The sequence below is a fragment of the Dicentrarchus labrax genome, unplaced genomic scaffold (assembly GCF_905237075.1).
Source record: "Dicentrarchus labrax unplaced genomic scaffold, dlabrax2021, whole genome shotgun sequence".
Lineage (NCBI taxonomy): Eukaryota > Metazoa > Chordata > Actinopteri > Moronidae > Dicentrarchus > Dicentrarchus labrax.
Genome location: NW_026136715.1, coordinates 25,198,540 through 25,226,143, shown reverse-complemented (window position 1 = coordinate 25,226,143; position 27,604 = coordinate 25,198,540). Strand labels below are relative to the sequence as shown.

At 42.2% G+C, this 27,604-nt stretch overlaps 1 protein-coding gene across 5 annotated transcripts in view; it reads right to left on the bottom strand.

Annotated features, from left to right (window-relative positions):
• The window catches only part of tns2a (tensin 2a), a 50,924-nt gene extending 32,390 nt beyond the window's left edge, over positions 1 to 18,534 (bottom strand). For 4 of the 5 annotated variants that reach the window (XM_051425026.1, XM_051425028.1, XM_051425027.1 and 1 more), the window contains exons 1-3: positions 18,200 to 18,534; positions 2,827 to 2,932; positions 2,115 to 2,152 (exon numbers count right to left, since the gene is read on the bottom strand). In XM_051425026.1, the coding sequence (XP_051280986.1) occupies positions 2,115 to 2,152; positions 2,827 to 2,932; positions 18,200 to 18,328 (273 nt within the window). In that variant the 5' untranslated portion in view covers positions 18,329 to 18,534. Of the gene's footprint in view, positions 1 to 2,114; positions 2,153 to 2,826; positions 2,933 to 11,362; positions 11,490 to 18,199 lie in introns of those variants that run through there. The other variant, XM_051425030.1, reaches the window with a different exon arrangement.
• Positions 18,535 to 27,604: the final 9,070 nt, after the last annotated feature.

Here is a 27,604-nt window from a genome sequence, read left to right as displayed (position 1 = left end):
CCATCACTTCTGAAGGACAATAATAAATCAGCTTTTTTTTTGCTGTTTTGCAATCTGCTCACTTGCAACTCTGCTTTCCAAAAGGAGATAACAATTTGAAAAATGAGATGTTCTGATAACAGGATTATGGCCTTTTAGTGTTTCAACAGTTCTTGCACATTAGGAAATGCAAATATCTTCACTTGACGTTTTGTCTCTTAAAAAATTGTTTGACATTTTTGGAAATATGCTTATACTCTTTTCTGCCAAGAGTTAGAAAAGAAGATTTCTTTTTCACTAACACTATAAAGCTACAGCCAGCAGCCAGTTAGCTCACAGTAGCACCTCTAGAGCATACTGTCACTTCTTTGTTTAGTTCATATATTAAACGAAGTGTAAAAACTACATGATTTTACCTTTGGACAGAGCCAAGCCAGCTGTCTTCCTCTGCTTCCATTCTTTACACTGAGGTTAAGTTAACCGGCTGTAGCTTTATATTTACCACAGAGACATTACTCTCAGCAACAAAAAGAATAAGCATATTCTCCATAATGAAGCGTACAGAAGACAGTATGTCCTACACTTGAAGCATTTTAAAGTTACAAAAAAACAAGAATATCTATCATCCCTTATATCAAACATATTGCACAAAGAATAACGTAACAAAATGAAGCAAAACAACTTACAAACTCCACGAAAGGACCAAAGACATCCCATTTCTAGGGAGACAATACTCCCAAACCAGGACCCTTTTAAGTCAAGCATGTTTATGTGTGTACACATGTTTGAAAACCAGGACAATATATTGTTTTACAAAAATGTGTCAGCCTGAAACTGGAACAACCCTGGACACAGCGGGGCGTCTGCTCACCTTACCCGTATCACAAGGTGTACTGAAAAGCCTTTTTTTATTTTATTGCATGTGTTGTTTCAAAGCCATCCTTTCATCCCTGAACTCATCCTCAGGGCTCTCCTCTGATAAAAGACAAGAGGATGGAGCCATGCTAGAGGAATGAGTCTCATCTTTGCCACATGCCTTTGCCCTTGGCGTTCTCTCTTTCGCCTGCTGCCTGCCAAGGCTCCCTGCCTCAGCCCCGACCCCCTCTTCGTCACTTCGGCCACGGCTGGCATTCTCCCCCTCTGCATCCCTCTGTCTATTCATTATACCATCCCTCCATCAATGACCCTTTCACAGAGGCAGCAGTGTGGGGTTTGAGCAAGGCTTACAGCTCTCTCTGAGGAATGCAACTGAGCGGCCTTCATATTAGCAAAGACTTTGAGACTTCTGGCCTCATAGAGCCACTGTCATGTGTCTTCTCACACCTCACTGGCATAACAGTCTACTAAATAAGTCAGATAAGCAAGTCCAGTGCAGTTACAAGAAGAAGAATGGCTAATTCCAATGGCCTGTCCATCATAAACTTGAATTAGTGGTGTCATGGCAGTGGCTGGTGATGACTGCACATTTAACCTGCTCTATTTCATTTGGTGGAGACGGTAGCCAGGTTTCCTCATGCATTTTAACCTAATTTCCAGGAAATCTGCAAAAGAAGAATTACTGAGTGTTTCGATCCATTATTCTTATGCACCAAACTAAACAGTTGGTGGCGCTAAATCTTCAGTTCGGTGCCATTAAACCATTGCAGCAGAAGATCATAATAAAAAGAGCGGAAGGTGGAAAACCATGCAGAAAAAATGATGGAAATATGGCATTTATGTTTGTTTCATGTATCAATTTGTGGAACATTAAAGTCTCATCATCGCTCCACACAGATTTGATGTCACATGCTTCATGTACGCCATGATTTGTTCACTAGGTCTGTTTCCATTGCACTTTGTTTGTATCAGTAGATCAACTACTCCCTATTTTGCAATATTTCCACTTTTTTTCTTTTGAATTTCTGCCATTTCCTGTCCCTTTTTGATGTGCGAATGCTGTGCATGCGGCTAAACACAAAATACACCTTTATGGTGGATGGAAAGGTACACAGAAATCAGCTACACAGTGGGTGATAATACCATGTCCTCTGTCCTGGCTGATCACAGCACTTTCAGTACTGTCCGTGACTGTATCACAACTGATTCCTCTTTTTATTTTGAGGCCATGCTCAGGCATGTGTGAGCTGGATCCTTACCTTGGCCTCGCACTTCCTGTGGGCGGCTGTCTTGCATACTAAGAAAAATGAGAGTAGGGAAGGAGGGAGGAAAGAAAAACAAGACGACAAAATGAATAATAGTTTTCTTACTGTTGTGATCACAAATATTGCTCTGGAGCTCAGTTCTGAGGCTGAGCTTCTGTCTAATAAATATAGCAACTTCTGATAAACCAATATCAATTTCATGTTAAATTAAAAACTTCCAGTAAGTTATACCCACATCTGGTTTAATCCCGCCCATTCAAAGTACAGATATGAATACAGATAATTTAGTTAGATGAACGGATACAGATAATGGTGTACTCGCTCATCCCTAGAGATCAACATGCTTTGCACTTATAATCTCCATTTAAAAGAGTAAAACTCTTGATATCATCCTGCTATATCACTGTACAACTGTACAATTGCACATGATCTTACATCGTCAACGCATCAGCATATAGAACTGTCCTACTTTGCCTGACCACGCTTAAGAAAAGCAGTTATTTTGTCACATTCCCTCGTCCGGTGTGTGCAGGGGTCAAATCACACCACGCTACGTGACAAGGCTTGATTCTCTCATATGTGACACATCCTAAAATCCTGCTGCTGTTCTAGTTTACCATGTTGGTCTTGGTCGTTCAGAGTAGGACACATAGTGGTGAGTGAGAAAACTGTAATGACAACACAGGATCGTGTTTGCAACATTTACCTCTGCAGAAGGAGCCGACGTTGTCGACGTTCTGACGACACACGCTGCACTGCCGCTTCTTCTTGAAGGTCTTTTCCTTGAAGACGTGGGGCTCTCCCTTCCCCCCCTGCGTGCGCGCACACACACACACACACACACACACACACACACACACACAACACACACACAGAGAAAAATGAGATTCACACTCAGACGAACCCTGATAGAAGTGGCAGTGCAATCTGTGGAGCTGCCTACTCTCAGAAACAATGCAGGGATCCTTGTTTGACCTTCATCCCTGTGTTTGATTTGGCAGATGTTAATGTTGTCTGTTGTCCCTCTGCACACTTCCATATGACAGGATGAAAACAAAAAGTGCAAAGAAGCTGGACTTTCCCGAACTCCTTTCACAAAGAGAAGGAAAAAAAGGCTCATGAATTAGTGGACTGTAACAATGACAGGAGCTGTCAGCTTTAACCTGAATGTGTGAGAGACCAGGAGGCATAGTTGTGTGTATGAGTGTGTGAATGTATGGTTACATCCGCACTCCACTCCTTTTCCCTCTTGAACTTCTGTTCTGGTTGTGTAACTGTCTTCCAGTAATAATCCTTGTGGTTCCTGCAAAAACCCCACTATAATCCCTATAAGTGTGTGTGTGTGTGTGTGTGTGTGTGTGTGTGTGTGTGTGTGTGTGTGTGTGTGTGTGTGTGTGTTTGAATGGGAGAGTGAAGGTTTGAGAAAGAGCTAAAGTTTTTTTGGTCTAATTCCTAAAGAGAGAGCGAGGGAAGGGAAAAGTAAAAGAAATCTACCACTTTTCTTTCTCATGTCACTGTGTGTGTGTGTGTGTGTGTGTGTGTGTGTGTGTGTGTGTGTGTTGTGTATGTGTGTGTGGCAGCCATCCCCGCCCAGTGCCTCTTTGTTTCCCAACATGGGATCAGATCCCCAGATGACTGGGGCCTGACGTGACTCTGTGGAGGCTTTGAACATGAGAACGCTAACAACCGCGGGCTAAGTATGGGGATTGCTAAGCATGTTTTCATGCATGGAAACATAATGGGGGGAGAAAAATATGTTGCACAGTATGTAAGACAGTATGTGCCATGTCATGCATATTCTGGAAACCGGCAAAAAGCGAAGGATCTGGGTTCACTCATCTCAGAGCAAATATGAGTGCAAACACACACACACACACACACACACACACACACACACACACACACACACACACACACACATCAACATCATCACCATGAGAAAAGAGATATATGTAAGAAAGCGATCCTTGCTACTAAGGCTGCTCAGTGTTTCCATAGTTTTGGATAATTAAACTGATACATACACATAAAGGCTTTTTTGTTTCCTCTGTGTGTGCTTTTCCTCCTTGGTAACAAAGAAAGGGAGCTGTTTGCACACTTTTTCCATTATCCTGCTGCTCTGACTCTGCTCTAGGGACTGGACAGTGTTTGGACAGCTGCCTGCCTGGCATCACCCTCTGCCAGCAGTGTTCAGCGGCTGCTGGCCTGCTCCAGTACAAGTGTACTATGACCGCAGCACCCTGGATGGTGGCGGTGGATGGGTGGCTCAGGCGCTGGTTGCGGGCTGACGTCTGTTACGTAACACGGTGTGGTCAGGGGATTGACGTTCCACTCTAAAACTGCGTAGTCATTACTTTTGGAAGTTGTATATTTCTCCTGTTGGGATTTTTATTCATTTCTATTTGACTCAGTATGACTTGGCCTGTTCTGGTTTATACTTTTCTCACAGCTGCAAACCAAAGTCCACACAGACTTCATTAAAGTTCCATGTTATCTTATCTTATCTTGATCCTGTTTTCATGAACCCCTGATTTGGCTCTCTGTCCCTACTCCAAGCCCACCCTTTCCTGAACCCTAAACATAACAAATGCTCCTTCACCTCATGACCAGTTCAACTACCTTGACATGTATCCTCCTAACCAGGCATGTTAGTCAGAAAAGAACACCAAACAGACTCTTACAGACTTCTTCTTGTGTGTGGACTCTGTTGTGGACTGGTCTATAGCATGCTCTCATTCTAATCTATGAACTTGTGCAATAATCTTGTAAAGTTTCTGTGTGTGTGTATGAGAAAACAAACGGGGCCCACGGTGAGTTTAAAAAAAGCAACCAGTTACTGCCAGCTAAACTGCAGCGGTGATGTGGGCTGAGAGATAAACACATAGAGGAGAGGTTGGCAGCATTCTTCCTGTTTCAGACACAATCAAGACCACTATATAGTCCAACCACAGGCAATCAGGGTCAGACAGTGACACACGGCTGCTACTGAATGAATGCTGCATATGGATCGACTCCACATAAGCTGCTACGGTCTGGTTCATGTGAAGGGATTGGATGCTACAGTCAGTGGTCACTAATGTAGATGAACCCACTTTATATTTCATGCAGCTGAAAACAGCAGTGTGCTCCAGCGCCTTGGCCTAGAGGTTAAGATGCTGACCATGAACTGCAACGCCCCCGGTTTGCATCCGGTTGGGGATCTTTGTACGTCTTCCCCCTCTTTCTTTCTCCAGTAATTTCCTGTCACCTCTCTACTTGTCTATGCAATAAAGGCCTACAATGATGAAAAAAAACATTTCTGTGTCACATGCATTGGGTTTTGTTACGCGAGTGGTTGGACTGACCACTGATTTTACTGATCTCTGAAACCACCATTAAAAACAGTAATGATCTCAGTAATGGTTCAAAGTTAATTCGTTACCTTGGAAACAACCAAATCTCACCTCAAGGTCCATTTAGTGGAACAAACCTTTGAGCCAAAACAGATGAGAAGTGCTCAGAAAAATTTCATTTTGTATACAATACAGTGACAACTGGACAAACTCCATCAGCTGATTATGTGATATGGTCAAACAGCTACCAGATGGCCTTGGAGAGTCGGCTGTCATTATTTAATCTGCATGGTTGACCTTTGATAAGACCCGGCAGATTAAATATTATAGCTCTGGCTCACGATATTCTTTTCAAACCAGAGCTGTTTTGCCATGTTTGCAGTTTCAAACATTGATACCCACAAAGAAAAAGTAAGTAGTGGATACATTTTTTGACTTTGACTTTTTGAATGGCTGAATCAAATGAACACAGGCTACGACACGGGGGGAATGTTAGTTCAAGTTCAGAAGTGTCAGCATGGTTAAAAAAAAAAAGAAAGAGCAAAAGAAAGATAAAGGACTAAAAAACAACGCCTATTCTTTTGATAAGTAAAACAGTAGCCAGGGATGGAGTGTGCAGCTAGCTGATCAGATACATAAATGGCCCATATGTTATAATACAGGTGCCAGCCATGTGTGCATGAATATTCTTTGCTTGAATCATGTTGTGTTAGCCAGCTCAGCTAGCTACTTTTCCTTACAAAACCATCACAAAACAAAAGCCTCTTATGAGCCAAACTATTACGTTGCCAACTGTTTGCCAGCTGAAGTGACGGCACAAGCAGTAAGCTCAGTGTTCTTTCCAATCCTTTCATTTCAACTATTGTGCTGTCAAAAAGAGCAATAACAAATGGAAACCTGCACATTTCAGCTTTACCTGTGGAAGAAGCTAGAGCTGCAGCAATTAGGCGAGCAATTGATTCATTGTCAACTATTTAATTAATCACTATATATTTTGACAATCCACTGATTGTTTTGAGACATTTTCTTAAGAAAAAATGTCCTAATTCTCTGATTTCACCTTCTTAAATGTGAATATTTTCTGGTTTCTTTAGTCTTCTATGACAGCAAACTCAATGAGAAACAGTGATCAACTATTTTAACCATTTTCTGACATTTTATGGACTAAACCACTGATCGATTAATGGAGAAAATGATCCGACAGATAATAAAAAAATAATCGTTTGCTAGAAGAAACTGTAACCCTTTGTCAAAAAATAGGTCCATTTAAACATTACCATCAGCTACATCAAGTATTCAACATATGCAATAATGGTAAGAAAAAACTAAAAGTCTCCTAGAGAACAACTCTTAGAGAGTCCAGAGCACTGGTCCGGTATCACGTGGGAAACTTCCACAAGTACTAACGTATGATCTGCTTAATTAAGAAAAGCATACTGTGCAAACTGGGTTAACTACCAAATCTATCTCTGCTCAACTTGGGAGTCCTGAAAAGGAAACCGCAGTGAAGGAGGTTTACAACTTCGAGGAGGATTACAACAGAGGAAGCAGAAAACAGCTGGTGGAGTCTAGAGTGTATGAGCACTAAAAACAACCTGTGATGCTGAGCCCGGTCCCCAGGATAGTAATTACTGTCACCGCTGTGATGGATAAAAAACATCTTCCTCTGGTAAAAACATTCAGTATTCAGTATTCAGCACTTTGAGATAATAAAGAAGCTGTTACTGGTTAGATCATTTCTGCTGCCTGAGAGGAACAAACTAAAAAACAGAATGAAACAATATGTCCATTAAGCAGGAAATGAACACATCATTGTATTTACTCAGACTGTAGGTGCACATTTCCTCAAACACACAGGTTAACCAAAGTGCATCTGCCATCACAAACAGTGATGGACAAACCATCACAAGCCTACAGTACACATGTGACCATTTGGGCCACACAGCATCAACCAGCTGGGACCTGCCTACAAGTTGTAAAAAGCTACCTGAGACCTCCAAACACACAAACACTCACTCACGTGCAGACGTGTATCCCTGCAGACAGTCAGTGGAAACAAACAGACAGCCTTCCTCTTTCCTCTTCCAGTCCCCGTGCCCCCCCCCCCACCGTGTGCCAGCCAGGACAGACCCCACCTCTCCTACAACATCTGCTACGCACAAGAAAGTCCTTTTTCTAATATTTTTAGCCTTCTGGCAGAAAAAGGAACCAGAGGTTTCTGGAGTCAAAGAGATGCTTTCTAACCAGGAACCCCTCCCCTTCCTCGCTGCGCGTCTGCCAGCCGTCGCAGAACAGTAGCTGGATTGAACGAGGGAGGGGTTGGACGCATATACAAGAGATGCACACACAGGCAGAGATTTACAAATGTAAAAACAAATACACAGAAACAGAGAGCCATTCGTGCACACACACACACACACATCCCTGGAAACTCTCTTGCTCCGTCCCCCTTGTTTCTTTCTAAAAATAGTCTTGATATTTAGACAATGATGGGCATTGTGTGGGAGTGGTATATTACTGACTCCAGGACAGGACACTGTGACCTCAGCTTCAGCTGCAGATGGTCACTGAGGGCACACATGTACGCTTGAGGGGAAACTCTTCTGATTTTGTCATTAGAAGAAGTCTGCGATTGTCCCTCATAATGGAACGTTGTCCTCAGATCTTGAGATCATTGTTTTCAGGCCAAGCATTTGCTTTGAATCAGTTCTGCACAACCCAAAGTCTGATCACTCAATCATGCTGACCTATTTTGTATTTAATTCATTTTATATTGCTTGAATTTGATCGTCTCTGGCACCTTTTTATTCCATCAATTCTTCTTTGTTGTCAGAATCTGATGCCTACATTACCTACAATGCAACTCGACTTGATTCCCTCGACTGTACAGTTTCGGGGGTGTCATGCTAGTTATGCTAGTAGCGGATAATGTAACCTTGAGCTGCTAGCATCAAACAGAGATGAGGAATGAGCTACTCCACACTGCCAGATTTTGTTTCATTTTCAAATTCATGCTTTGTATTTTTCGTTCTTTCGTTAATTATTGAGGGTCAATGCACATACATTAGCATGAGCACTGGAGTCCCTCATGTAAATGTGCCAGATTTAGTCATACAGGCGAATTTTCATATGCAGTCCCTGGCAAGCTGTGCTGTTATACTTACGCAAGTTATTCCCAGGACTGCACATCATTTCATTCAACACCTCTCCTATCTGACAGTTAGCAAGCTCGATATCTAGTTGCTAATGGGAAAATGAGAGCAAAGCAGGTTTCCCCATTGACAATCACATTGGTCCACTGGAAACAGACTGCTTAGGTCTTAGACTTGACCCTCAGTTTCAATAGAGCTGCCCTGAGTATTCTTTCTGTGACAGGAAAGTTTAATCAGAAATGGATAACAATCAAAAACTGTTCATTTTTCTAATGGCTGCTTATTACAGTATGTTTTGTACAACACACACACAACCATTCAGTGGTGTGTTTGTGACTTCCTGTGTACTTAAAACCCACCCTCCATTCAGAGTTACTCACATGGGCCGGTGTCTGGGTTCCTGCATCATTTGTCGGCATCAAGGCCGGCGTGTGTGTTAATAAATGCGTGTCAATTCATTTGTACGTGAGCGTGCACATGTGTGTCCAAAGGGTGGGACAGGCAGTGGAGGGAACAGAGACTGCCTGTTCCCGAGGTGAGGTCAGCAAGCCGACATGATACACTTCCGTGCAGTAGGACTCCTGCAGCAAACACACACACACACACACACACACACACACACACACACACACACACACACACACACACACACACACACACACACACACACACACACACACACAGAACGGTCTTGTTGCTCCAGCAGCACCACCAACACCCCCTACTGCAGTTGTTGATATTTACTGACAAAATGCACCATCTGTTTTCCCTCAAAATGTTACCCATGTACTGTAAGTGGATGACATCATCTGGGGGTGATGATTAAGTGTTGGTTAAGCGTGTTAGTTAGGACCAGATCTGATCACATTGCTGCCTCAGACACATGACTTGCACACAAGTTCAGTTCCAAGGAAGCCTGTCGCTGCCCCCATTCTCCTTTATTGCTGCAGGGTTTTCCAGGTGAGCGTGAATACCTGCTAGTGTGGATGTGACTCAGTGTAAGTGCATCTGGCACAAGGGAATGTGAACCAGCCTCTGTTTCAACCTCTTGGCTTGGCAGCGAACAGGGGAGGTCCCAAGTAAACACAGCCATCATGGACCATCAAACTTCTCAGTTACACCCAATAATTACAAATATAGAATACCTACTGTACACCGAGTACACCTCAGGGTTTAGGTGCCTTGCTTAAAAGGCACCAGTGTTTGTTGTTGGAGGAGGAACATTACATTTATATTTCCTGACCCAGGTTTTCCCAGAACATCTGATTTTACATAATCAAAAAGCCCCCCTTCCAATCTGATCAAAATGCAGGCGGACCACCGCTTATCTGCATTACATATGGTTCACATAGGAGACAAAGTGCTAACGACCACACTGTTATCTGTAAAGGAAAGGTCGTACAGGTCGGACAATGTTATCTTGTTGTTAATCCGTAGCTGTTTTCCTCAAATTGCAAAGCAGGATAGGAACTCTGACAACACTAATTGGCCGATGTGTGACCCACGCAACAGTCATTAATCAGTGGTGACATGCTTACACATACACACACCTACAGCATGGTGTGCGGACTACAACACCAGGCACATGTGTGCAATCGTCTCGTACTGTTAATGCTCCAGTGTGCAACATTTAGGATGATCTACAGGGAGAAGTGGAATATAATATTTATAGCTATGTTTTCATTGGTGCTCTACATAAAGCCTTTTGCCAGTTTCCCGTAGTTTCTCCTACACGCTTGAAAGGGAAGGGTGAAGCGAGGTGGTTGTAATCTGTAACTACATTGCTAGATGCCACTAAATCCTACACACTGGTCCTCTAATGAACCCTTAGGAAAATTGTAGACACACACACACACACACACACATATAATCTGAGGCTGCAAGCAACAAATTGCAATCCCTCAGTAATTGAAGCGTAATAGGCACTAGTTTTTGACCAAATGACACATTTTATATTGAATAAGATCAGAAACACAAACTTTAATCACACCACAAAATGATTAAAAACGACCACCGACACATTCGCACATTATACTGATCCATACTTAACAAGTACAAATATTCCAAACACTTTAACAGACTTTAGTTTATACATAAGTTTTCTACCTGCAATTACATGACAGCCGGTTATCTAACGTCAGAACGCTGCACGCGCACACGCGCTCGTGAGAAACATGGTCTCGTCTCCTCTAACGCGACTCTGCGACGTTAACGATAAGTGACTGGCGCTGACGCAGTAACGGTGCGGGGGGGGGGGCTGCTTAATGCATCATATGACTCCATTGAGAACTTTGTATGTCAGTTTAATGAAGTGCGACGCTTCGAGCAACTCCTCAGAGAACAAGTCCCTGAAGTCTCTAACGCTGTCTCACACTGATAATACCGTGTAATGACAGGAGCATAGCTAACACATTATTAGGTAAATGTGGCAAATATGGCGTAACTGAACACACAGTCCGGTACGTTATGGTCATGTTAAATCGACCTCACAGACAAACAGTAGCATATTTTCCTCTTTAAAGGAACCACCTTTAAACTATATCTAGACTTGTGAATAACTTCCAATGCTCTTTAAGTTATGGCGTCAGTACAGAAGCCTGCACAGCCCACACATGCGGATGAAATCTCAGCATCATTTATCCGAAATGTAAACCGCTCATACACAGCGCAGGTCCTGGCTGTTAGGTAAGTCACCAACAAACACAACCAGGCAGACACTCACTTTCTTTCCAGGCTTACAGGCTTTTTGTGGTCTTACCTTGTTCATTTTCCCGCTACTCATGATCCCCTGGTTTAAAAGCTGCCCCTCATTCTCAGGAAGCCCATCAATAACATGGCCTGCAACTGAGATAACTTGTTTTCTTTACTCCGGTCCACCCTCGGCGCTGGGGCTGCTGGGTGGAGCTACACGCAGCGAAAAGCATGTGTGGAGTACTATTACTGCAACCTCACCCCCTGATTGGTCGGTTTCAGGAGGGGAGCGTAAGGATACTCGATCTGGATTGGCTGAATTAAACACTACGATATTGGTGATGAATTCAGATTGTGTTTTACTTCTAAATAGTTTTAATTTGATCACATTTACAGTATTCCTAAATTCATTCAATTCATGATGTGTCTGTGCTATTCAATATTATTATCAAGTAGTTTAAAGTAAACATGTAAATAACTGTGATTAAGTAACTACAGAATTATCCCTAGGCTTCACAACAAGGTCAAAAATGTGGTATGGTAGGTGGAACTGGGTGTGACTTTGCAAAAGACCAAAAAAGATGAGGTCATTATGGAAGTATTTAGCGTGCCCCAAATTTGAGGGGCATTTGAAATCCTAACATGTAAACAAACGTGTAGCTGTGCAGCTCTCACACATGTACTGAGGCGTTTTAATGATGGGCCTCATGTAAATGGGGTGGCTGTGGGCCTCCTCCTCCTCTCCTCCTCCTCTCCTCCTCCTGTACAACACCATTATTAAATGTGTAACTGACAATATTTATGTCAACAAGTTGCCCCTGAATGGGGACGAGTACAATACTCCCACTGCCAAAGGACCTCTTCATCATGCTCTCAGTGGGTTCATTTGAACTGATTTGAAAGCATATGTTATGTAATATTATTAGGATATAAAAGTGGGTGTTGTATTTTATCTAGGCTTGGTCTCTTTTTTTCTCAATGGGTTCAGTGAATTTGTACTGCTACCACTTTGTGAGTCAGAGGCTGGCAGTTTCAAACATTTATCCATCATCTGTAGCTTCTCCAGACACTTTTATGTGACAATAAATATGCTAAACACCTTATTTACCCATGAACACCACTGTGTGAATATATTTTACATGAAATGATAATATCTTTTTTCCAAATAAACCTGATCTGTCCTGCTTCACAATCTTTCCTCATACCGACAGCATTCTCACAGTACACCCCCAACATGCTGCTAAAAGTGGTGACCAGTGTGTTAGTAGCAACACCTAGTGGTGAAATTACAGAAATGCTTGCGTTGAGGCAGAGTTTTGTTACTTTTAATTGGCAGGCACATCTCGTGATTTGAATCACCTTTTTGTGTGTTTCTGAATATAACCTCTCTGCAGCCGTGTGTCTCCTTCCTCACCTACAAACAGCCATTATTACAGAGCCTCTCTAGCTTTTTAATATTGTGAATGTAGATGTTTGAAATTAGACATGGTAAAAGAAATCTTTGATCCCATACCAAACTACACATGCTTATGGTTGTGATTATACGGCCATATACTATATGCCCACGTATGTATATAGGTTAATTCCCTTTGAGTTGCCCGTCTTAAATTGTTAGCCCATAATATTCCCCAGCCTCAGACTCCTAATGCACAGAGCATTATTTCTGTCTGCTGCCTCAATCTCATAGTCACTTCCATATGTGTCAGACTGATGTGCAGGTATAAAGGCTGTACAGTATATCCCTTCCAAACAGTATGGAACGTGACTGTGAGTTATGACGGTGCAGTAATCCCCACCAAAAACTGCACGTGCAGCAATGCACTCCGTTCCTTTTTTGCTCATGACCCAAGAATTTCCGGCTCATGATAGAAAATAAAGGGAGGACTGATGGATTGGGGGGTCTCGGGGAGTTTGATTTGTTTGTGGAATTCGGCTCCCTTTCTTCTGGATTGTGGCAGGGTGAGGGGAACGGAGGGGAATGGGGCGGAGAGATGGATTAGGGAGCAGGGGAACAAAGTAGTAAGGTGAAAAAAGGTAATAGGAGGGGCCCCCGGGGAGGCCACAGGCGAGACTAACAAAATACTCAGGGACCATGAGAGACAGGAAGCTGGTGCTTGGGATTGGAATGAGGGGTTGAGTTGGCGAGTAAAGTGGGGGGATGGTCATGTTGGAAGAAAGATGGAGGGGAAGGAGGAAAGAGGGGGATGACGCTGTTGTGGATGGGAAGAGAGAGAAGGGATTTTAGGTGCTGATTTGAGAAAATGACACTTTTGCCGGCTCCTGAATCTTACACCAACACTGAAGTGGACACCACAATGCAAGGTGCTTCATAAACAATGCATGAAATATTACAAGGATGCCAGGTGTGTCCAGAATGTTGAGTCTTGAGGAAGTGGAAGGACTTGAATCACGCTTGGAGGTAAATGAGAAGGAGGTGGACAGAGTGGGAACCCGGGCCAAGAGGAAATGAGGGGTGGAGGAGGAGGAGGAGGAGGCTAGAAAAGGGGGCTGTGTAGCTTGACTAAGGATTGTGTAAGACAGCACTACGCCAGAGACTGATAAGGTGCAGCTGTTGAAGGAGCGAAAGAGCGAGAGAGCAGTGGGAAGAGTGTGCGAGACACAGAGATACTGGTGACACAAACGAGCACATGTTCGCATTTATCGGGCCGATGAGTTCAATAAAATCCTTTCTGTCAGCCAGTGCTGCTCAGTCCCGAAGACATTTTTCAAAACTTGGACAAACGTCAAGCCCGACATTTTTGAGTGTAAGAAAAGAAACCCTGCATATTTTGCTATGAGGTGTTTTCTTTTAAGGGTGGTGCTGGGATTTGTTGGGGTGGTTTGCAGACCTACGGAGGGAGGAAATGGTTTATGTCTTTCCCTTTCCCCTCGATCAGCTTTCATCCTCGTGCCCGCTACACACAACAACAAGCATTCCTCAAATCCCGCTCAGAGTTTGGGACAGATGAGGCCACAAAAATCTAGACTACGACAGCCACCCCCTGAGTGTGGAGTTTACATAGGAATTCAGTAGGTGCTCTAACCCCCTAAAGACTTTTTTTCTAACATGCAGGAGTGTGAGAATTTGATTTCTTTTCTATTCTATTCTAGATGTTGGGGGGGTCTATATTTAACCCTAACCGGTCAGTGTTCCTTCCTGTCTTGGGTGTGTGTTTGTAGTGAATGCCTGTGGCTCAAGGCCTCAGTATTTGTCATGGCCAATCTAAACTTTGTTGCTCATGACAAATTACAGGGAAGCAAGACAAATACATATAAAACCACTGTCACAAAGCCAGGTCTCTATGTATTTCTAGAGTAAAACAGGCACACAAAAAAGAGCAGAACTGGGGTGAGTACAAATTGGACATTTTCTCTAAACAGTGGGTTGGAAGATAGAACTAAACTAAATGTCAAGTGTGTTACATTAAGGAGGATCTCTTGGCAGAAATGGATTATAGTATTGATAGGTATGTTTTCATTAGTGTATAATCACCTTTTGTTACCTTAGAATAAGCTATTTATATCTACAGACGCCACGGGTCGCCTTCCATGGAGGCTGCCATGTTGAACTGCCATGTTTCTACAGTAGCGAAGAACGGACCAACCAAACACTGGCTCTAGTTAGGGCCTTTCGTGTTTTTCTCAAGTTTTGCGGCCATTGTAGTTCCTCCTACACACATTAATTTGTCAAATACAGACGTGAGCAGTATTCAGTTAGTTGTAATCTGCAATTTCACCACTAGATGTCACTAAATCCTACGTACCAGCTCTTTAATTTTCTAGATTACTAGAATTATAAGCAAGTACCAGTAAGCTTTGAGCGACCTCTTCAGCATGCTCACAGGGACAATGCTAATATGCTGAATGTTTAACCATCTTAGTTTAGTGCGTTAGCAAGGTAACATTAAAGTTAGTACTAAACAAAAAGTACAGCTGAGGTCAGGGCTTCACCAAAGTCATTAGGATTCAATCTCTGGACCACGTACATCTGCACTTAATTTCTTGGAAATCCATCCAATAACTGATATTAGATTCTGGACTAAAGTGGTGGACTGACTGACAGACTGACATTGTTATCTGTAGAGCCATGCTGCTGGCGTGGCTGAAAAGATCCTGCCATTCCATGGCAATAGAGGCTGCGAGAGAATAAGTTTCATATTAAATTGCAACTCTCAAGCGATTCCATTAATGACTCTCAGGCTTGAACCCTTGGCTGTGCATGTAGCTGAATTAAATACATGTTTATTATGATGTCTGCCAAGATATTCAAACATTTAACTTCCAATGCCAGTATGGTCTGTTTGTGATCATAACACACAATAGGACGGATCAGAAAAATCTTATGACGAGGACATAACCTCGAGGTGACAGTTTCAATACTTCTGTCCGAGGCTCGCCTACTTTGATTTGTCCCACATGACTTCTGCATCATTCACATTTACGCCATTTTTTCAATTTATTTTTTAGAGAGAACCATGTGATTTATTATCTCTGCCAGAATTTAACAAGAATCCTTTTTTAGGAGGTTGTTTGTTGACGCTCAGCTACTTTCCATCAACAACTGTTCAATAATCACTGGACAGTGAGTAAATGATCAAATTAACTCCTAAAGAGTACAGATAATCTGATAATTAGCTATAGGTGGATAATGAAAAACCCATAATTTGTATAACAACACCAATAACCACAAAAACCATTAATGGCAATAAATAAAAAAAACTTGAAGGATTAAAGAAAAACTGTGATAAAACTGTGCTTTCCCATGTTCCTGACATCAGCAAATTATGTAATCACACTGACTGAAAGCAGCATGTGGAACATCATTTTATGTTTCCAGTAAGTACTTGACCTAAGTCTGACAGGATATGTGCAGTATTCACATGGTTTTTGCCAGGATATAAAGAAATTAAAGCCACATTCTGCTGTTTCTCACTAACAGTATCTCACACCTAATATTCCATGGAAAACAACCATGATTATATATAATAATGCTAAAAACAAGTTCCTAAAAAAAGTTTACAAATAAATAAATGCGACAACATCTCCTCCTCTAGGATAACCAGTGGGATCTAACTTGTTCCCACACCCCTGCAGTGGGGTCGGTCACTGCAGGATGACGTCGTCCAGAGGGCTCCACATTCCCACGCTGCTCAGCATGTGATATGGAGCCATTGGGACTGTGGTGCAACCAAGCATACACACTCTCTCACATACACACACGAAAAAACAAGTGCAGATGGAAATCAGAATGCATGTGCATTTAGGAAAATGCACGCAAACAAACTGAACACATCTGGATAAGAAAGCCATAAATACTTAAGTCTGTCTGTAATCCAATGTGATGTAAGCTGGTGGACAGAGGTCAAGGTTCTCAATGTTTTCTTGATGGCTAATCATCACTCCAGCCAGCGAGCATGCCTCTGTTACATTGTCACAGTATGGTAATTCCCCTGCTGTGCCGAGGCCATCACAACACTTCCATTGTTTCTGCACAGATGACCAGATACCACCGTCATCCACATCATCTCTTAAATCAAGGCCAAACAAAACACACACACGCTCCTTGTAAAAATCCATCCAATATGAACAATCTCTTCTTCAAACTTGAGCTCTCCTGCACATGTCTATGAGACGGGCATAACAAATTCTCAAATGAAAGAAGAAGAGGAGGTATTTCCTGGCACTTTTTTTTTATCACTCATGGATCTGATATTGATCAACTCCTTGCTCTTCAGCCGACCTTTGACCTCCCTTTAGACCAGGGCAGCAGGGAAGGGAATTTCCCACCAGGTATAAAAAGTATGAGATGAAAAGACCACTGACCACTGTATTGATCACTGGCTCCTAATTAATGTGGGTCTCATAAAAATTCAAGCCATCCTTTTGTTTCAACTGATACTGAAGCATCATTACTACATTACTCTGTGGGAAAGCTGCAGAATTCAAAATACATATATAACAATAAAACCCCAAACATGTATTCTTGGAGAATCTTCAAGTAGCAGTTAAAAATAAAACATTTGGCTACAAAAATGATTATTATACACCGCTGGACTGACTCCAAATTAATTAAATTAAAATGAAATGAATTAAAAGAGTCCTCCACTGATTGACAGGATAGACTCTATCTAATCTAACATCAATGCAGCAGAACTGGAGATAACGTTTTTTTTATTCCATGCATTCTTTTTCCATATCAAAACCTGGCGCCTACATTACCCACAATTCAACTCAACCGCCAATGGTTCTGTTGGAGGTTTAGGTGTGTTATGCTACTAGCCTCAAGCAGAGATGAGGAACAGGCTAGCTTACAGGCCCTGTAAGCTCACTTGTTTCTAACTCCACACCCCGAGATTGTTGTCATTCTTAAACTTGTAGTCTTCGGACCCAACCGATGCTGACTCAAGTGACATCACGCAAGGCAATTTTCACATATCTCCATCTAGAGCCGCAAACAGCTTAATAAAACTTTTTTCACATGTGCAGAAATACTCCACCTGTAGACCTGTAAACAGACTTTAACGTGTAGTCAAGCTATTGATCTATTGATATTATTAATTTGGAAGACTTCAGAGAAACATAGGGCTCCATTAAAGAATGCATCATGCCACAACATATTAAAAAACATTGTAACAGTATATGTAGTCATTACTGTAGATTAAATGATCAGCAAAACATCCTACATATATATATTTTCCCTTTAATGTACCTCTGATCAATACATAACTCACATACTCTAACATTCTGTGACAGATATGATGTCCAGTACCCTGTCTACAAACAAAGACACACTCTCATGGATGCCCAAGGGGGGTGCATTTCAACATTTGCACGCCCAGTTATAGTGAACACATTCATCTATAATTTCATCACACACTCATGTGAACACTGCATGCACACTGACCTTCGTCAACCTCATCCTGCCACTCTCACTCCTCTCCAGGCTCCTTCTCTTCAGAGACGGGTTTCTGACCACCGGCACCGGTTGCACCTCTTCCTCCCCACACCAGTCCGAACTCACGACGCAACCCATATAGGTGGACGGGGTCCTGGACTCAGGGACTTGTTCCTCCTCCTCTTGCTCTTTTCTCTCCGTCTTCTGTCCTCCCTCCTCCTCTCTCCCTCTCTGTCCTCTAAACGGGCTCCAGCTCGGGCTCCTGGGCAGCTGTTTTTGTCAGCTGGAGAGGAGGAGAGGGAGGCCCTTCCCCTTTTCCTGGCTCTTGTTCAGCCCCACTACAGGGACAGAGGGAAGGATACACTCTGCATGCTCTCACTGCCCCCCCCCCACCTCCTTCTTTCTATACACACTTTAAAAACACCTCTCTCTCCAGTTCAGTCCTGCTGCAGTCACATGTGGACTCCCCATTTTTCAGTCCCCCCCCCCGACTGCTCTTCTTTGTTTCACAACACCCAAACTCAGCTTCCACACTTAACTTTTTCTTTGTTTTTCTTCGCATCACTGTCACTACATCCCCATTACCTGGACTCACACATATGACCCTTGACTCAAATGTCAGTGCTCAAGGATTCATCTTCATCCTGTGAATCTCTCCTTTAATTCTTCTTTTGTTCTTCACTCTTTTCTCTCCTTTTGTTGCTTTTCTTCTTCTTCCGCAGCCCTACCATCCCAACAACGCGCCTCTCCCTTCTTTCTCTCTCCCTTTGCTCCTGCTTCTACCCCTGTACCGGGGTTGCCTCACTCTTACATATACAATTACCTCTCTGTTCTCACCCCCACCCACCTCTCCTCCTCGGCAGTTTCCTGCTCCCAGATACAGGCAGTCTCTCCTTAGCACATGGTCGGTATTGTCTAGAAAACAACCAAGAAAACCACACAGTGACGGCAGCTGTTAGGATGCTGGGCAAACCAGTGATTCAGAGCGGACTGAGCCCTCCCTTGTTTATTTACAATGCAACAGCCTGTTAGTTGAAATCGCAGAACAACGTCTCTTTCACCACAGAATCCATACCTAACATGAAACAAAGGATGTGAGAAGTTGTATGAAGGAATGTCAGATGCATCCTTGTCATTGTTTTGATCTCTTCTGCCAAGGTAATAAAGGAAACTTGTAGCACAAAGAGGCCCTGCGCAATTTTAATATTGCTATTAAGTAGTGTGAAAGATATTAGCATTGCTCGTGTTTCTTTTCCTCACGGCCTCTTTACTGTTGTTTATTTCTTCTCCCTTGAGTGTTTTGGCTGCTACGCAAGAGCTCACAAGGCTTGGAAGTGGAAGACTGTACCCCTTAAAAGGCAAATTCTTGATGCGCCTCCAACAGCACCCCCCCCTTCTTTGTATTTACTCTCTGCATTCCCACTTTCTTCTCATTTGTTTTTTCTTCGTCTTTCTTTTCTCTCCTCAGACAGAAACCAGTGGCGAGGCAGTCTTGTTGTTGCAGGCATTTTGCCCCAGACAAACCTTCCAGGTGTCCTTCCTTTCCTCCCCTTCCTATACCCTTCCAACCACCCATCCATCCCTCCTCCATCTCCAACCCTCTCCCCCACTCCTGTTTCTCTTAGGGCCCCCTTCCAGTCGACCCCGACCCCTCCTTTTGCTTCGACTCGATCCCTCCCATTCTATGTATGTCTTTCAGGCATGGTCTCAGACATGAGCTCAGGCTGTAGACAGTGTTTACAACAAGCCCCCCCCTGGTTTTACATGCCATGAAATTAACTCCTTCTAATCAACTCAGGTCCTGCCAGAATCCTACTTTTGTATCTGGAGAATATGGAGAAAGACGGGAGGTAGTTTGCAGACTTGGTCATTATCTACTGCTAATGTCAAAGCCAAAAGAAATATCCAAATTGAATCTGATTAGAACATATGGTACTAAAAGAAACTAGAAGCCCAATTATGAGCTCTAATACCGAGCCTTTTTTTGGAAAAGATGTGGCTACCTTCCGTTGCAGCATACTTGGCACTTGTTAGGAGTCTTGGCAGAAATCAGTTCCAGTCTGGATCAGTGAAGATTAATGACAGATTTCTGGTGGATGGAGTTTTTGATGGGGAGGAAAGGAGGGAGAGAAAGGATAACATCTTAGAGAAGAGTTGAGAAAGACAAGATAAACCAAGTCCAAATATGGAGAACCAGAGAGAAAGAGGGGTGATTGTAATCTGAAGAAACAAATGCTGAAGAAACAAAGGAGCACAGAAATAGACACAGTTGTGATGATGTCAGGGATGACGCTACCCCAGCCTTCTTCCATAACGGTCTCTTGACTGAAGAGCTATTTTCACATCTCAAGCTGATGACTTCCATCATCTTCAGGGGCACTTTGTGCACACATTAACATCCCCCTATACTAAACAACCCTCTCTCACCCTCTCAGTAGCCCCTTTGCTGTGTCCAAGCATCCGTTTTTGTGGATCAGTCTTGAACTACACCACAACTTCAGTGTTTGTGTTAAATGTGCACAGCAATAACATAGCTGTTAGGCCACAGACCAAGGACATCCATGCCAAGGGTGTGTCCGCTGGTTAAACTCACATCTCAAGCATGAGACCCACATGATTGAAAGGACAGGACGACTATTGCAATGTCAAATACAGACACTTGATATACTGAGTCCATATGAGAGCTGGGTTTTTCTGGGTTTGTTTTGGAGTTTGTCTGCCCCCTAGTGGGCAAAAATGACCTAAAGCAGACTTTACAATGAAGGCATTTCTTGATGTTGACAAATCCAATAGGCCAAAAGCAACTAAGAATTGATTCTATTTACAAGTGTAGACCTTTTTTAACAGCAGCCATTTTGACATGAAATAGTAGGGTAAACCCATGTGTTACCATTGACCCAAATTAAGCATGCACAATAGCAGCACCCTGACTCTGTTTGACCTAAATGAAAAAGACATGACTGGAAAAAATAAAAAGTTATGGGATCAAGTTAGACAGGTTGGAAATCTCACGCCTGTGTTGCCCTCAGTGGCACAGTGCCGAGATGGCACCACGGCCTCATGAACAGGAAAGAACCAAAACAGGGTCCATAATAATTGAAGGAAAAAATAAACCTTGCCAGCTCTGAAATGAAAGCTACAAAAGGGCAAAACCAGAAGAAAAATCATTGTTGCAAAATATTGGCTAAAAACACTTCATTTTATATAGGGCTGCAAACTGCTGCTCATATGCGCCAAGGTCAGGACTATTTATCTTCATCTTTCAGCTTGACGTCAGATTTGACACAGAGCACACCATTAATACAAAAGCCGGAAACAGTGTCTAGCTCTGAAAGGCTTCTAGCTTAGTCATCATGGAAAATATCGGAGGAAACTGAAATAAAAGTTAAGCTGAGCTACAAATGTGTCAGATCCAAATCATTTGGATGATCCTACAGATAGAAGATAGAGGCCAGTACTGCATTCTCTTGTCTCTGCTGCATAAATCAACAGGCTCAGAGAATACAGGAAGCCAAGTGAAAACTGACTTCCAGTAAAAGTTCAAGGTGAACACTGTAGCTCTACAGCAGGTTTACAGTACTGTGGTAGTACTCTGCTTCATAATGCCAAAGTCCTCTAGCTGTCAGGAGGTTACTGCCTTGTTAAAATGTTTCTTTCAGTTCAGCAGACATCTTATTTAAAACGCCTCAAGCTCTGAAACTCACTTTCAGTTTAAGCATAAACAAGTTTCCTGACCAGTACCAGAGATTTGTTTGTCATTACTGAAAACAGCTTTTTCCCGTGTTTGCACAGCACACTTGCTTCACCATCTTAAAAAAACTGCTGCCACCAATGCCTCACGTAAACTGGTTACCCAGGGAGCAACAAATGGCACTCAAGTCAGTGCACGTCTCACATCGTGTCACATAGGAAGGACAAAGGCTTCTAATTTTAGTGCATTCGTCATCACCACCATCATGCTGTGTCTTTGGATCTACTGTACCCCTGAAACCTCTCTTCTCAGGTCTCAAGTGTGCAGAGTTACTGCACAGTTTACAGCATTAAAGGATGATAACAGTGCTTTTGCACATTTTAGAACATTTACTACAGGCATACTTTTGCACGTGTTTCATTTCTTCAAACTATTTCCAAGGCATGTGCACTGTTTCTGATTTATGGATGTGTTTTCCACTGGTTTCCATTCATTTATGCATAGTATAATGATCAACTTGTAGAGACTTGAAGGGTTGCATAATAAAGATAATGCTTTACAATGAACACAATCTTTCTGTCACAAAGTAGTCTACTTTGAGGAGTGTGGGTGAGGGTGGGGATGGGGGCTGGAGATTGTGATATAGATTAATATACGTGAGCAGGGGTGTTTTCAGAGGGGGGGCACTGGCCACCCCTAAAATCTGATTGGCCACCCCAAGTTACACCCCTTTATCCTTTCCTCTTCTACTCCACACTGTTTTTAGACGGCTGTAGCATCCTCTGTTTTAAAGCTAGAGTGATGATACTAATGTTAAATAATGTATAATAATGGAGTCCTTAAACAGTGATGGAATTGCATAAATTGGGAATGACTGTCAGTGCCCCACTTGTGCCACCCCAGTCAAAAACAGAAAGCTCTACAAAGCAAGTAAGTGGACCTTTGACCTTTATTTATTTTGTTAATAAAACAGTTCGTAAAGGTCAAGAATGAACTTCCATTTTCATAGGATGATGTTTTCTTTTATGTTAAGGCAGTTCAGACATTTCAGATCAATCCATACATGAAACTATGTAACTTTGATTCAGTACAATACAAGCAGACCCTACTGGGATGCGTCAAGCAAGGTATCTGTGACTTGATTTTTAAAAAGACAATATGGCAACCAATGTCTGTTTTAGCTGCTGATATAAACTCTACATAATTTGTAGTAAATGAGACAAACTGCAGAAATACTGGTATGGTTCTTTAACAGGACACACAATGTTAACTTCAAAGTATTGCTGGAAATACTCTTTCTAAAGGGTTGTGTGGATAAATGAAGCTCCTCACCAGTCCCCATTCCTCAGAGACGTGGACGAGAACCTGAGTCTCCGGGGGATTGGCCACAACATGGGAAGCAGAGCGGAGAGGCTGGGAAAATGCCTTCAGCATGTGCTTACTGTGGATCTAAGTGCAGAACAAGAGCTTTCTCTCATCCTGTTTTCATTCACTCAAACCAGATGAAAAAAAGGGAAATGGTGGCAGATGATTTTTTCAGGATTTGACACTCTGCTGTCACACTGTCTGGCTATTCAACAAGTACTGAATATCTTGGTATCATGGGAATGGAACCACAGGCCTGCACTAACTAAAAAGGCCACGATACCACACAGTTGACTGTGGTTTTACTGATTCTGAAGGGGAACCTTCAAAAGGCTAAAACAAGATGACTGAAATGTGGTAGACCCTCTCCTTCAGCACATCCATTTTGGTTAACCTGGGCCACTGTAAAACAGAGTCATGGGTCGATTAAGAGGTATTCTTAAATTCCCGTGGCTGTCTAGTGGTATGAGAAACTCGTTCTTATGAGCATAATGGATAATTGGGATTTCTGGACCGTATGTTGGGTAAAATTATCATCCGCATGCACTTTAACTCAAGAAAGCGACTACGCTGCTCTTTAAAGCTGCAGTAGATAACTTTTATAAAAATAACTTTTTGTCATATTTGTTGAAACTTTCACTATATCCTGACAGTAGAACATTAGACAGATAATCTGAGAAAAAATCAGGTTCCTCTGGCTCGTTCTAATGCTCTTGCATTTGCAAGAATCCACCTGGACTGAGCGACAACAACCAATCAGAGTGGAGAAAGATAGAAAGACACTTTGGGTTGGAAGCTTGAAGCTTTGATTGTTGATTCTCATTCCCTGGGTCCTGAAGCATCTGTATTTGATGCCCTGGGAATCAGACTTCCTTCTATGCTTTAATTCGACTGTATATATGTCTGTGCGCTGCATCTAACTGTCATGGCAATGGCCAAAACGGCAACACAAGGCTTCAAAACAGTATTCCACAAACCAATGGGTGACGTCACGATAGCTTCACACTTGAGTACACAAGATATTGTCGATCTACTTCCGGTGTGAGCTCTACACAGCTAATAAGCTACATGGGTTTTTAAATCACGAAAAGCAAGCTAGCATGTTACAATGAGTGTATCCAATATTAAAAAAAAAACAAGAGGCCATCCAAAGAGTGAGAAAATTGGTGCTACATTGTTCGCTTTGTACCGGATCGTTGTGCTATAAAAAGAGATACATTTTCATATGTTTCCTGTAGGTAGCACAGTACACACTGGGTGGCTAATGAAAATCTGTAGGGAAAGCTACCACTTTTTGTGTGTGGAAGCATTGATGAGCTGCTTTCTGCCTGGTCAACTGGTAAAGGCGTCGGCAACTGTACGATAAATAACTCTGGACTCATGTATTAAAGGTCTATTGTGTAACATTTAGAATGAAAAATAATATTCATAAATATGTTTTTTATTTGTGTCACTGTGAGTTTTCACAGTGAAAATAAGAACTGTTGTGATTTTCCTACCTTAGAATGAACTTTTTATTTATTAGCTTGTAAATATTTTCATTCATTTATGATCAATTCTAATTAACTGTGTTAAATGGTTGCTTGCCAAAACTGATTCAGTAAACATCCTTTGTTTAATAATTATTTTCCAACAGAATGATTATTATGTACATGACCTCTGTAACCCCCCTCTGGGAGATGGGCAGTTATGTTACAACTTAGGAACATTGGTTTGTTTTACACACAGCTCAAGGCATGGCAGGCATGGTATAGGACATCTCAATGCCAAAAAGTGGTAGAGAACCATCTACAAACTGTCTTAAAAATAATCTCCCCTCTCCCCAATGGGGCCCTGCTGCTCCTACACACAGCGCTGCTGGACAGGCCCCGGGGTTTTTAAAAGCTTACAGCCTGTCTTCTGCTGTTTTTGGTAACAATAAAAGTGTAAAAAAGTCCATCAAAGTGTTTCTAAAATCAGCTTTAAATCAAGAGGTGATGTGACATAACGTTAATCTCTGTGTGTGCTGTCTCTTAGAGTAGTGCAGTGTTTATATGTCTATGGTGGGTAAGCTAGCTAGATAGCCGTATTCTGTCAGTATTAGCTAAAATGGAGGAAAAGTACAATTCGGACGCACTCAGGAAAAAGAGAAGAGGAAGAGTTCTGTGGCCTCACGTTCACAAACTTTCTCTCACTCTCAACATCTCAACCCTCCATGTCTGGGTATCATCCTGCTGCTATTAGCTCCACTGCTAACCGAGCAAGTTGTTATATGTTAGCTGCTGGAGTTTGTGGACATTTCATATAGGTTTCAGTGGATACGGATATATGGATATACGGATATACGGATATATGAATATACAGATATATGGATATATGGATATATGGATATACGGATATATGGATATACAGATATATGGATATATGGATATAGGGATATACGGATATATGGATATAGGGATATACGGATATATGGATATATGGATATAGGGATATATGGATATATGGATATAGGGATATACGGATATATGGATATAGGGATATACGGATATATGGATATATGGATATAGGGATATATGGATATACGGATACATGGATATATGGATATATGGCTATAGGGATATACGGATATAGGGATATAGGGATATTTTTCTGGATTGGACAGCTGCTAGATGAGAACATCATTGGTAAATTGTTTCATAGGCTGTTATAAATGCTGGATATGTAGCCTTCTTCTTGTTGTTTATTGCTGCTTTGTCATTGTAGACCGCCGTGTCTGCTGGTTATTGTAGTAGTTTGTTGTTGTGTGTGTTTGATTGTGTAGGCTGTGTAGTTGTATGGGCATCCAACAAGTAAAACTGTATATATTCAATTCAATTCAATTTTATTTGTATAGCGCCAATTCATAACAGAAGTTATCTCAGGACACTTTTCAAATAGAGCAGGTCTAGACTGAACTCCTTATAACATTATTTACAGAGACCCAACAGTACCACCATGAGCAAGACATGGCGACAAGGGCAAGGAAAAACTGCCTGTTGAGAGGCAGAAACCTCGGACAGACCCTTCGGCTCTAGGTGGGTGGTCGTCTGCCTTGACCATATGTATTATATATGACTATATATGTACCCTCTATTGGCTCCCTGCCCCGCTAAAGGATGGGTTCACAATTTTTCAAGTCTGTCTTAATGTCTTAATTTTTTAGGAGGATCTATTGACAGAGGGAATATAATATTCATAGGTATGTTTTCATTAGTGTATAATCACCTGAATATTGGAGTTGTTGTGTTTTTATCTACAGACACTGGTGTCGCCTTCCATGGAGTCCTCCATGTTGAACAGGGTAGCCCAGAATCCTACACACTGGTCTTCTAAACAAAGCTATACCTTTCAACTTAAAGTCTTTTTAGTACAAAATGTCCTCTGTGTTACTGTCAGCTGTCAGCTCAGAAAGGAAACAGTCTAAGGAATGACAAAGGGTGAATTTTGTACTGTGAATGTGCATTTGGAAGATATAGCCTCATATAAGCTTCAGATAAACTTTGGAGAGAGGTGTATGATGTGCCACAGAGGTCGTCAGCTGGAGTCAAAGTGGCAACGTTGCAGAGGCCATGCAGCCACCATGCACCGCAACCATGCAACCGGGTACCGAGGCGCTTCAAGGCAAATGGTTTGCCTTCATTCTTTGTTTGTAGGAAGTGAGTAAGATTGCAGACAGCATGTGATGGTAGGTGCTGATGCAGCAGACCTGTCAGCTGTGTCACATTTATTTATTTGTTGATTTGCATTTTCATTCGGGCGATGTTGCTTAATGCACAGAAATCCTATTTCAAAGTCCAAGTAAAGTAAGCCAGTGAACCCTCCTGGCGGCATGGCTGTTCTGTATGGAAAGAGCACCACCATGTGGTCGACAGGTGGAGTTACATTAAGTTTTCTCTCTACACACTTCACATAACAGCACTGAATTCAGGTTCCTGTAAACTTGACAACCACTGAGTAAGGAATACACCAGCCCTAATGGTTTGGTTGCAGTACTGAATGTTTAGATGAACTATGTTTATCCTGTTAGACCTGAGAGACAGCTGTGATGTGTGAAAAATACAAACACAAATTGTGCATGTTAGTGCTTGACAAGACTTTTTCTCCAATGATATGATCTCTCATAATGAAAAGGCCAAATTCCACTGTGAAATGCATCTTGGGGTTTTATTAGAGTCCCACAGTGGTCATGTTGACCATTTAATCCATAATATTTTTCCAAAATATACCTTACCTTTGTAATCTGTTCTAAACCTCTCCTATTTAATTTACGTCGCCCTTCCCTTTTCAAACATTTACCAGTGTGCATGGGCAGGTTGCACAGTAATATGCCTTTATCT